Source organism: Sander lucioperca, chromosome 6 (assembly GCF_008315115.2).
Source record: "Sander lucioperca isolate FBNREF2018 chromosome 6, SLUC_FBN_1.2, whole genome shotgun sequence".
Lineage (NCBI taxonomy): Eukaryota > Metazoa > Chordata > Actinopteri > Perciformes > Percidae > Sander > Sander lucioperca.
The window spans coordinates 18,321,483-18,333,701 of NC_050178.1; the positions used below are offsets into that span (position 1 = coordinate 18,321,483).

Below are 12,219 nucleotides of genomic sequence, written 5' to 3' on the forward strand. Positions count from 1 at the left end.
GTCTACAGATATATAGGTAAAGTATGTTGGATAGAAATGGTACAGTGCATGTGCAAAGTGAAGATAGAAGTGACCTTAGAAGAGTAACTCTGGGAGAAAAGCACTTGTCTGTGTGGAGAGGAGTTAGCTAATGGTGCATTCGAGAGGAATTATATAGTGTAAAAAAACATGTAACATATCCCAAAAACATTTCATCTTGTCATGCAGTGCCATACGTCTGAAACATGTCTGTGTTTTGTCTGTTGTGATGAAAGAATGAATTAATGACATGACTTACAAAGGAGTTTGAATCTGGAGGAAATGATTGGTGGTACCAATGGGGGTTGCCAAGGTTAGAAATGTCTACCCGTCATGGCCAACATTAAATAATGAAATAATACATTTTGAAATAAATGCATTGTTTAACTTTGAATGAAGTAAATAACACATTGATTTCATGATTTCATTTGGAATAAGCCAACATGCATAAATGAACCACATATTGTGAAATAACTGAAAGAAATATTAAAGCTCAACTCATTACTATGCAACTCTGTCTCATAAAAAATGACATTCCCATAGAACTAGACTGCATTCTCAATTATGTTTTAATTATTATTTAATTATGTTTTATTACGGTTGTTTCAACACGTCCTTGTACCAGCGATAGGCGCATGTTGTGAAACAGTCGCAGTTTTAGACACATGGTTAACGTTGTGATTTGAAACAAATCTAGTTGGTTAGGTTTAGGAAAGGTTTTTGGTTTAGGTTCAAATAAGTAGCCTATGTTTGTTACATAACTTAAGTTATGTACGTAAGTTAAGTATGTTACGCAAGTACCTACGTAAGTTAAAATAAGTCAACGTTAACTTTTGGTTTCCCACAGGACATGAACAGCGCCTGGGTAAAAATCCCATGTTTTTTTTTACCTTAGTCTATATCGACGGCGTTCCACTTCCGGGATTGTTCAGATGCCGCCGGAACTTCCGCCGGATATCCCTCATTTAGGCCGGATGTCCGTCACCTTCTGCTTCCTTTGTGATGGCATGCTAAATCCAGACAGCTAGCTAGACTATCTGTCCAATCTTAGTTTTCTGTTGCACGACTAAAACAGCTTTTGAACGTCCACGTGTTCCACCAAGTTCCTTCCCGAGGCTGTTATGCAGAGGCGCCATCATTGTGTCCGGGGCTTAGCGCGTGATTGGTTAAAAGAAATGCCAATAAACCAGAGCACGTTTTTCTCCCATCCAGGAATGCTGTGTGGACTAGCCAGACCCTCCTCCGCAGCGCTGTGGAGAAAGGTCTGGCTATGCGAGACTAGGTTGACCTAGACACATCCATCCACCCCAACATCATCCCTACGTGGACTTTGAGTGTGGACTGTGATTAGGAATGTATTTGTAATATGTCAAAAACAAATGTAATCTTGGACAAAATACATTTCCCTCAAATGCAATTGAGAATATATGGGAACATCATTTTTAGGAGACAGGGCTGTATTTATGATATGTTATGTATTCATTCATTGGAGTTAATTTCTATTTAATATAGTACTTTTTATTTGAATATTTCTGATATTTTAGAACAGGAAGGTCCAAAACACTTTCTCAAAACTGTTATCTTCAAATGTTATTACTTTCTAGATTTGGCCATGCCTCTTCATTTGATACTTCCTCCAGATGTGAACGCCTTGACGACACACACACACACACACACACACACACACACACACACACACACACACACACACTTTCCCTTTGTAATGTGTGTTATTTATGCTTTTTTGCCCATACACACTTCAATCTTCAAGTGACCTGCCTTTGTAGAAAGCTATTGTATGTCCATTCTCAGAGACAATATGGCACAGAAAATTAAGAAAATCGAAAGCAGTTAACGGCTCTCACTACGCAAAAACAAGGATTTAAGAGAATACGTCTATTTTTTTCTCGTTTTAATTGTTTTTTTAGAAAGGGAATACGTTCAAAAGAGGCAGTGGGTATATTTTTAGATGCATGGATATTCAATGACAAGTTGACAGGTTAAATTTGTACACTCATTTCTGTTTTGCATTTTTCACATACAAAAAGTACTTTTTTATTTCATTGCTCTTGAGGATTGTTTAAGGGAGCACAACATAGATATTTTTGGACTATAATTGGAATCCGATGTCTTGAGAAATGACAGCCAATGACAGGTGGTGTCCAATATTTGATACTAGATGTAGCATTTGTGGATGATGAAAATAAATAATATATACATTATATACATTGGTCAGTGTACATAATATTTTGGATTTCAGTTACAGTATATCCTACTATCACATGTAACCATTGCTATTTTGGGGGGGGGGGATAGACAAACTGCTTGAACTATGCAAATTATTCAAAAAAATAGACAAATAATCTGCTTGCTTTCAGAAAACCTTGCAATAAAGTGAATGTATACAAATAATGTGTTTCTTTAGATGCTTCTGAATTCATCCCAGTATTTTGTATGATAAAACATGTCTCGCTGCCTGGAATGATGATCTGTTTACTGCTCTCTCTAATTTTACTCCACTTGTTGATGATGAAGTTCACTGCCAAGAAGACTACTGAGGTTTACTGTCCAGCGGCCCATTACCAATAGGCCCCCTGATGATATTCTACAGTCGTTATATCAAACTGTATGTCTGAATGAATAAAGTGCAAAAAAACTAAGACAGACTGGATTCTTTCACAGCAAGACTTAGACCAGGACATGGATCACCATCATTTGGAATGTACTCATCATACAGAAATAAAATTAAGACATACAAAACATTTGTATCATGTCAATACTAGCATTGACTTTTGTCTGACTGCTCACATACTGTATTTTATGACCCATTGGACTTTTTTTGAGTTATGTCATTGTGTTCCTAGATCTCAGCCTTTTTTCTTTTCTTTTTGCCTATTTGCCAGTATACCCAAATTGAAAAGCTTATAACAGAAGAACTGTAAGGCCAGAATGCATGGATGAGGCTTCATTAGACACCTAAATTGTTTTAGTTTCTGAAGATGTTCTTGTGTAGCATGTGATTAAAACACAACCTACACTACATCAGTTCAAACACGGTATGAAACAGTTTTAGTGAACCGTTGGGTTTTAACACTCCAGAGCATCTTGTCAACGCAAAATCCTCTTCTGGGAGATAATGTTTGACTGTTATAATGTATTCTTTGTTGTAATCTGCCACTTCGAGTCAATCATCATGCTTATCTAAGTAATATTGTGATAAAGATAGTATCTCTGGGATGCTGGCTTGATAATGTTAGCTCGTTTAAGGACAGGGACTCCATCGGAGAGCAGGGCAGAGAGAGTTAATTCCAAAAAAAAAAACTTCTTCAATAACATAGTTTCATTTATAAATGAATAGCATAATACTATCAGTCTTAAATCATCAACTTAATTATATCTAAGTATTCTGGTTGTGGTTAAATTAGTCTCACTTTGCCAGACCCTCCTCCAAAGTGCAGTGAAGGAGAGTCTGGCTACTCCACATAGCATTCGGGGATGGGAGGAAAACGTGCTCTGGTTTAATGGCATTTCTTTAAACCAATCAGAATCAGAGCACAGAGCCGCTGCAAAATAATCGTGCAAGAGAAAACTTGGACAGATAGTCTAGCTAGCTGTCTGGATTTACCCTGCAGAGATCTGAGGAGCAGCTAACCATAGTCCTCATAAATCCACCAAATTTAAAATTCCAACACAAAGAAAGCGGAAGGAAACGGAAACCACATGCATCCAGGTGAATTTCCTGCAGCACTGGAGCAATCCTGGAAGTGGAACGCGAAGGATATAGACTATGGTTAAATTAAATCTAAGCATTCTGGTTCATACATGAAAGAAATGAGTGTTAGCTAGGTTTACTAGAAACACACTGCAACTCAATTGCTGGCCATAATAAACAATTATGTGGTCAAAATTCACAAGAAGTCATATTGGGCACACATACACACAGTTATGTTAGCTGACTGCTACAAGAACTTCCCAGACTTCTCTTTAGCCTAGGTTGTATCTATAGATATATGATATCTATATGATGTCACCCATTGTTTGTGGATTGCTGTTTTGAATCCTGGAGTTTGGTGATACGAGCGTCGCCAATCTTGTTTTTTTTGCAACAGGATGTAAGAAGAGTGGAGCTGGGGAGGATGACGCAGCCAAGCCAGTGTTGTTTATGGTTTCATGGTGCTGTGCTAAGCTAAACGCTAAGGCTGAAAGTTGCTGATTTTCAACCATTCTGAAGCGGGTCATCCAGCGGATATTTGCTAAATGTTGGGGGAATTACTGGAATTGTTGGGTCTTTGTAAATTATAGAGTGTGGTCAAGACCTACTCTCTCTGTAAAGTGTCTTGAGATAACTCTTGTTATGATTTGATACTATAAATAAAATTGAATTGAATTGAATCGAATTGAATTGAAGTAAAGGCAGACCTCCGGGTACCTCCGCCATTGATTTTCATGTACGGCAGAACAGAAAATCAGCAAACTCTACCTTAAATTACCAATTAACACTTTTAGGCGACCAAAGTCTTCCAACTAACATTAATGAAGTGTAAAACACACAGTGAGAGGGACAAAGTTTAACATAAAAACATGGACAAGTGCCAGTGGAGTCGCCCCCTGCTGGAAATTAGATAGAATGCAGTTTTAAGGCACTTTTCAGACCTAGAAGCTTCGTCCATTATTTTTACAGTCTATTAATGCTAAGTGGTTGACTATGAATGAACGTTAACGTTTGCAAAGTATGGAAAATAATGGACTAAAGTATGTAAACCCAGCAGTCTGAACTTTTAAAGACGCTTCTTAGGTATTCAGTAGTCCAAACACAAGATAAGGTATAAATCCATTCAATGTCTACAGTATATTTGGCTGATGACATCACTTAGGTAGTTGACCTTTTACCTGAGAATCCCCGGTGTTCATCACTGGGGCTCGGTGTGCGCCTGCTCCGGTTAATGTTCACCTCACACGCTGACAACATCAACGCACAAAGGTCACTGTTGAGAAAAGGAGCGGACTCATTTGTTCCTGAAAGTCACGGAGAAACAAAGCCACTGAGTAGAAGGGGAGAGGAGACACCAGTGATTACCATGGTGGCTGTCACAGAATTCCAGAGTAAGTCCTTCCACAGTTTCTCTCTTCTAAAGTGTCAGTGTGAAGCTGTTAACCTCTGAGGTGCACAGAGCATTGGTCTGATTTCAGAATACAAAGATGTGTTTGTGGAAGCATTGCATTTTAGGATAATAAGAGAGTATAGTACTTGACAAGTTTATCACTGAGGTAAATCCACTTTAAGTTTAATCAAGTTAGGTTCTTATCTGTGAGCGTCACAGAATCTCTTCGAGGAACTGTTGAATGAATGAGCACTGCTGGTATGTTTAAAACTTCTAAGAAATGGTCTGAGATTGGAGCTGATCTTTGCCTGATGTGTCCAAAAAATCATAGTAAAACATGTGACTAAGGGACCTTTGTATAAAGAAGCTAAAAGTGACTTTTAGTGTGACTCTAGATTCCTGACTGCAGTAACTCCTATGTGTTGTAAAATAAGGACAGATGTCGACCTACAAGCACTGAATCAGCTAATAGCAGGCCCCCAGATGACGTGTCAGAGCTGCATCTAATCAGTCATCACAGCTTAATGCAAGCAACACCATGTTTCAGACTACCCATCATTCATTGCGTTTCAATATAATGAAACATGCAAGAAGAAAGCTTGTGTTTTCCCTAGAGTCCTAAAAACCATTCTATAGTGAAGACTTAAAAAGGTTATAATAGCAAGTTTATATATTTAGAACAACTTCATTTGTAATTTCTTTCTCTTTTTTTCACTCACTTGTCCAAAAACTAAAACAAATACTGAACTTTCTTTTTTTTTATGAAAATATGTATGTAAGAGCCATTTTTTAAGATTCACGCCAACGCAGAGAGGTTACGGAACTCAGAAACAAGAGACGGACTAACATTTTGTTGGTTTTGGTCTTTTTATGAAATTTGTTGGCAATAAGAAAAATATTGTTATGTCAGCCTTATCCTATATCACAGTTCTAGATTAATCTACATTCTACTGTGTATGTGACATCTTGTACTGGGCTGCAGGTTAGAACAGCTCTACAGCCCTCTGAAATCATGGAGAGACTTTTGTATATTAAGTAACACGTTATTAACCTGTATGGCTCAAAGTAACCTTTTATTTAATTGAGAACTGACTTCATAATATGTCTAATAAAATATTCCCCACATGAAATACCTGCAAATAATTGAAGTGTGCAAATGAGCTGACCACAGTCTTGCTTTCATTTTTCTTTATGTCCCTTGTGTATGTTTTTCTTTTCAGAGATTGGTATTGGTCTGATGGGATTCGGTGGATTTTTCCTTCTCTTTGGTGTGCTGCTGTATTTTGACTCTGTGTTGCTGGGCTTCGGGAATGTGAGTAATCTTTCATGTCACACACATCTGCTCAGTGCCAACATCACATCATCACTGGCTCATATTAACATTCAAAGACCACCAGTTTACAACCTTTGGCTTACATGTGTTGGTATGTGTCATTTCCATGCTTCCCATTCATTGTCTATGCAGCAGCCGGGCAATACATTCTGCTAGGGTTGCAATGACTTTTGAGAAGCGGTGCTTTGAGTTGCCCGCTCCTCATTTGCATAAAGTTGAGGTCCAGGCTACTTTATGCAAATCAACGCCCACTATCAAAAACTCACCAAAATCTTTTAAACTGACCGTTGTCAATCTGTACCCACATAAAATGTTTTCAGAAACACATTTAGTTGAACTATTTTCGTAAAATAAGGGTTTCCAAACAAGCCGCCATGTTGGTCTGTTTTGCATTTTGAGTGAAGCGTTCGTCTAATCAGGTGTGGCCATCGTGGTTGTAGGAGGGTGTAGCCTGTTTTCTTTGCTCGTCAGTGGTCATTAAAGATAAATTGATAACTGCTAGTGGCAAGTCCATAAGCGTCCAATGCTGGGAGCCGGGGTGATCCCTGCCGTCAAAAAACACCTATGTAAACACGTACCATTGTGTGTGACATTGAAACTATAATGAAAAGTGTCAGTTGTGTAATGTTGCTGGTATGATGTCAATATGACCATGAACGGATCGTTTTCACATAGTGAAAATCGGCAGGATGCACTGGTGCCCTCACGCATGCAGTGTGGCTGCTCTAACCTGTAAACATGGGCACCAAAATGAAAAGCAAGAGGTCTGCAGCGCACACGCACTGCTCAGGTAGGAGGTGTGGCCCAGACTACATCTACACTATTACGTTTTGGTATCTAAACTAATATATTTTGCTCCATTTGCGCCTGGCGTCTACACTACTTAAGCATTTCCGAGCCCCTAAAATGGAGAAGTTTGGAATACTGATGCCCCCGTTTTGGTTTGAAAACTCCGGGGTGTCTTTGTAGTCTGGACGGACACAAACGGAGACCATTGGAAACCATGACGCACGTCAGTCAGTCTTATCGGTTAGGTAGGCTTTCATACCTTTACAGTACGTTACAGTTCCACCTTGTCATCGCTCCAGGGAAATACATTTTCTCGCCATTGTAGTTCTTTCTCCAAAGTATTTTCTGTATTTTCAACTTATACATCCATGATTTTCGACAACAACACTGCAGGATTGAGTCTCTGCTGACAGCGAGAAGCAGAGTGTCAGCTGTCTCATATGACTGCACCCAACATGGGTCGAATGTGCATTGAGTAGACTCGCGTAACACCTGCCGTCCGCTGTCTGAAAGGGGTATTTGTCAAATCAAGTGGGTATCTGTGTATTGATTTGAAACTCCCTCTTTGTGTTTCCTTGTTAAGCCAGAGTGGCGGCACAGTAACAAATTGTATAATAACTATATAAATGTAACTTCAGATAAGACCCACTTAATTTGACTAACTGTCTGCTGAAACCTCATATTAGCTTTGGTCCACCATCACCATGACATTGGAATAGCAATAGGAGAGGGTCTCCTCGCCGCCAGTATGGACAGAACAAATGATTAGGGGGACCAATAACTCGAAAATACAATATTCAGCGGTTAATATAGTACCGTCGCTGCCGATAGTATTTATTCTAAGTCATACTGTATAGTCAGTACATACAGTAGAAAACAAAGGAACAAATGTCTCAATGGTTATTCCCTTAAAGACAGAAGGTATTTTATACATTCAAAGACACATGAATGACATGTTATCTCAGAGACATCTTCCTACAGTTCAGCAAAAAAGTTAACAGTTAATCGTGAATACAACAGCAACAGCTGCCGGACAACAAACTAAATGCAGTGAGAGTTTTGTACGATTAGGCACTCAAGGCCTTAATGAAGAATTCAGTACAAATTAAAGCCCGACCCTACCCGAGCCCGTGCACGTTGTGTCCAAGCCCGGCCTGGCCCGACACATTAACTGTAATTATGAGCCCGAGCCCGATTTAAACCCGACAATTTTTTAATATGTGGGCTGTTATAACTGACGTTCTCAACTACAATTCTGAGTTGTTTGAACTACAGAAATCTCTTTAGAATTATCGTATTGAATAATGCAACAAGGACGAAGCATGTAAACTGTGTTGTTTGTTTATTCAGAATGGAATGGATCGCAAATGGATCCGAATGAAGAAACGTTAAAAAAAAAACTTGACCCTAGCTCCCTCAGCCGAATAGTGTGGGTAACAGATCAAGGCAGCAACATAATCAAAGCCCTGGAACCATATAGGAGACTTTCTTGTCTCGATTACCTAATTAATACTGTCCTTTGCCACATTTTGCCTGCTGACGCACTGGCCGACAACACGCCGGATATAGGAGAGACCATATCTGCTGCTGAAGGACTCGTGAGATATCTAAACAATCTGGCCTGGTTGCGCAATTATCGAAGACTGTGCTACAGATGGGGGAGACACAATTTAGCACAGTTTACCTCACACTCAAGTCAGTGCAGGACATATACCCAGAGCTACGGGAGAAGCTTGGAGAGGCATAGCTTTCTCCCCACCCAATTAGGCCCCGCGGGTCTGGTCGGGTCAAGTTCGGGCTCGGGCTCGGGCAGAGAATCTAAACTCTAGTTCAAATATAGGTTTGGAGAAAGTAGACAAATAGCAAAATAAAATATTATTCATAGTATGAGAATATGTTAAATATTTCCTCTGATTTTTGTTTGTTTGATTGCCTTTGTATAGATTCTGTTTCTGACTGGTTTGACATTCATTATCGGCTTCAAAAGGACAGCCCACTTCTTCTTCCAAAGACAAAAGTTTCGGGGTTCTTTGTTTTTCCTGGGAGGTGTGTCTCTGGTGCTGTGCCGTTGGCCAATCATTGGAATGCTGGTAGAGAGTTATGGCTTTGTGCTTCTATTCAGGTAAGTCCAGTTAGGGTAGCCTGGCATAGCCAAACTAATTTGCAAAGGCATATTAGTCTGGAACCTTTCAGTTCATTTTCCATTTCCAAGGGGCATTAATGATGCAGACCAAAATGCCTCGACACAATTAAATAGACCTACAACCAATCAGAGCAACGAAATGACCTAGCTCTGAGGGACACATGCAAGCTATAGTTCTCAATCGCCAGCTACCGCTAAATTTGTAAAAGTGACAACACACATAGTCCCACATACCACCGTCAAGCTTAACATCTGATTTGATGTTTTCACCGGATATGCATAGTAGTTATTTGTAATTGGCTTACAAAATTGTCATTTTACTTTTCATTTTACTACTCCTTTTTAAATGACTTAAATGTAAAATAACCGTGACCGTGTTTAATCTTTAATTAACAATATGTTGGACTTATTTATACATAATATAAAATATTTCATCATCTTTGTTTTCATCAGAGGGGAATTTTTAGGTGGCACAAAAGCTCATTTGGGCTCCAAAAGTTGAAATGTCAGAAAGTAGGCTATGTTGCAAAGAATGCTTTCCCATCAGTCTCTTTTCTTTCCCTCTGTAGGTCTTTCTTCCCCATGGCCTTGGGATTTATGCTGTCAGCTGTGAATATCCCTTTCCTCAGTGCAGTATGTTTTTGTTCTTGGCTCTGTAGATTAACACTCAATAGTCTAATATTTTGTTTAAATACCTCAGAGATATTGATTGCTGATTGTAATGACTTGAATGAAATCTCTTCTTTTTCTGTTAGTTTTTCCCCAGCAGCTCCTCCATGGTCTGAGCAGAAGAACACGTTGCAGCAGGGAAAAGAGTTCTGGATGCCCTTTGACTGATTCTGGGTGGGCAGAGGGGGAGAACTGATGAGTAACTGCTCCATAACTGAAATGTTGTTTAGACGGGTCCAAACATTTGTGCCCAGACCCAAAAATACCAAGAAATTTACTTACTGACACGTATATTATTTGAAAGCTGGGACCCGGACCCATGCTGTACTGAGAGATGTCGGCAGAATGTATTTTTTACAATGTGCTGTATTTTGTACCGTGTAAGGTTACAATGAATAACCAAGCAGTCAAATAAGCTGCTTAAAAGAACACGGCGACTTATTGGGACTTTAGCTTATTCACAGTAACTCCCAGAGTTAGATAAGTCCATACATACCCTTCTCATCTCCGTGCGTGTTGTAACTCTGTCTGACGCCCCCAGCATTACCTAAGCCTAGCACAGATCCTGGAGGTAATCGGTTCCAACTAGCCTACTGCTCCCAATAAGTGACAAAATAACGCCAACATGTTCCTATTTACATGTTGTGATTTGTATAGTCACATGGTGTACAAATAACAAGGTCACATGAGGCACAGCCATCTTCTAACAAACTGGGAACTATATTCTCAGAAAGGCGAAGCACTGCTACTTCTGCTGCTTGGGCGGAGTGATTTGCTAGCAGCACTTGTTATTTGTACACCCTGTGACTATACAAATCACAACATGTAAATAGGAACATGTTGGCGTTATTTTGTCACTTATTGGGAGTAGTAGGCTAGTTGGAACCGGTTACCTCCAGGATCTGTGCTAGGCTTAGCTAGCGCTGGGGGCGTCAGACAGAGTTACGACACGCACGAAGATGAGAAGGGTATGTATGGACTTATCTAACTCTTGGGGTTACGGTGAATAAGCTAAAGTCCCAATAAGTCGCCATGTTCCTTTAAAAGCTACACTACCTTAAAACCTTAAATATTGCAGTTCTACAGAATGTTTACAATCTGATTTTACAATCATTTACTGTTTCATGTGACCTTGTTAATGTTGTTGTTTTATTAAATTAAGAAAAATGTTCAAAAAAATAAACAAATGATTTAATGATAACTAATAAAAACTATGGTGCATGTTGTGTATTTGTTTAGTTCAATAAATTGCTATAAGTAATATTTCATTTTTAAGTTTTTATTGTGATTTTAACAATGAAACATGTAAAACACAGCTCGCCACATGAGAGGTCATACAAAGTGTAACAGTTAGAATTATACATTTAACAATATATATGTCTTATAATACAGACTTACAGTGCACAGAAGAGTGAATTGTATTATAAACAGTTTTACCAACAGAGAAAGGTTAAAAATAATTACAACAATTAGTTATAGAAAAATAGTAAAGAATGATACTGAATAAAATTAAAGCAACAAAAAAGGTGCATGCCTACAGTATATCGCTCGTGAATGAACCAATTGCTATATCTGTAGAGGTTCTGTCTGAACTCTGTTTCTATAATTAAGTGTGACTAAAGAGTAATGGGGAAAATAGTGGTGAGAAGGTGCTGTTCACAATTCAGTTCGTAGTCTGGTTAAAGTAATTTATAAAAGGCGACTAAATTTCACAGGACTTAAGGTCCTTGCACACTGAGTCAGAAATTTTTTTAGCAGTTTTTTTCGTATCTGTCATCCAAAAAAAACCTTACGCACAGAAACCTTGCACACTGAATCCAATGCTCATGAATGAATCTATTTGCAAAGTATTTCGCAAAATAATACAAAATAGAGACTTCAAGCAGTTAGGATGATTTTGTTGTCTTCTCTCTTCTTAAAAAGAAAAAAAAAAAATAGTAAATATTGGGTCAATCCAATCCTAAAATTGTGCAGAGAGCAAGGAAAGTTCCACCAAGGAGCTGCGGGATTATCCCCATCCATTCAAAGTTTACTTTGACTACTGTCAGTGGCTCAGTTTGATGCTTTGCTAGCAATACTGGAGCCACATAAAATAATAAAGACCACCTAATTTCCGCAAACCAATTGATCCTGTTTTGAGGCTGGCAGTAGCTCTGACGTGTCAA

At 38.9% G+C, this 12,219-nt stretch overlaps 1 protein-coding gene across 1 annotated transcript; it reads left to right on the forward strand.

The window, feature by feature from the left end:
* The first annotated feature begins 4,991 nt into the window (after window positions 1–4,991).
* On the forward strand, window positions 4,992–10,173 carry golt1a (golgi transport 1A). Its single transcript, XM_031277307.1, has 5 exons — window positions 4,992–5,121; window positions 6,341–6,432; window positions 9,186–9,364; window positions 9,955–10,018; window positions 10,141–10,173. Exons 1-5 carry the CDS (start codon window positions 5,097–5,099, stop codon window positions 10,168–10,170), a joined length of 390 nt encoding a protein of 129 aa, XP_031133167.1. The 5' UTR covers window positions 4,992–5,096; the 3' UTR covers window positions 10,171–10,173.
* The last annotated feature ends 2,046 nt before the right edge of the window (window positions 10,174–12,219 follow it).

Excerpts from the sequence above, each read along its gene's own strand:
- golt1a (XM_031277307.1), top strand. The coding sequence starts at position 5,097 with ATGGTGGCTGTCACAGAATTCCAGA. Across the intron at positions 6,433-9,185 it reads TGTTGCTGGGCTTCGGGAAT|ATTCTGTTTCTGACTGGTTT; the intron begins GTGAGTAATCTT and ends GCCTTTGTATAG. Across the intron at positions 9,365-9,954 it reads GGCTTTGTGCTTCTATTCAG|GTCTTTCTTCCCCATGGCCT; the intron begins GTAAGTCCAGTT and ends TTCCCTCTGTAG.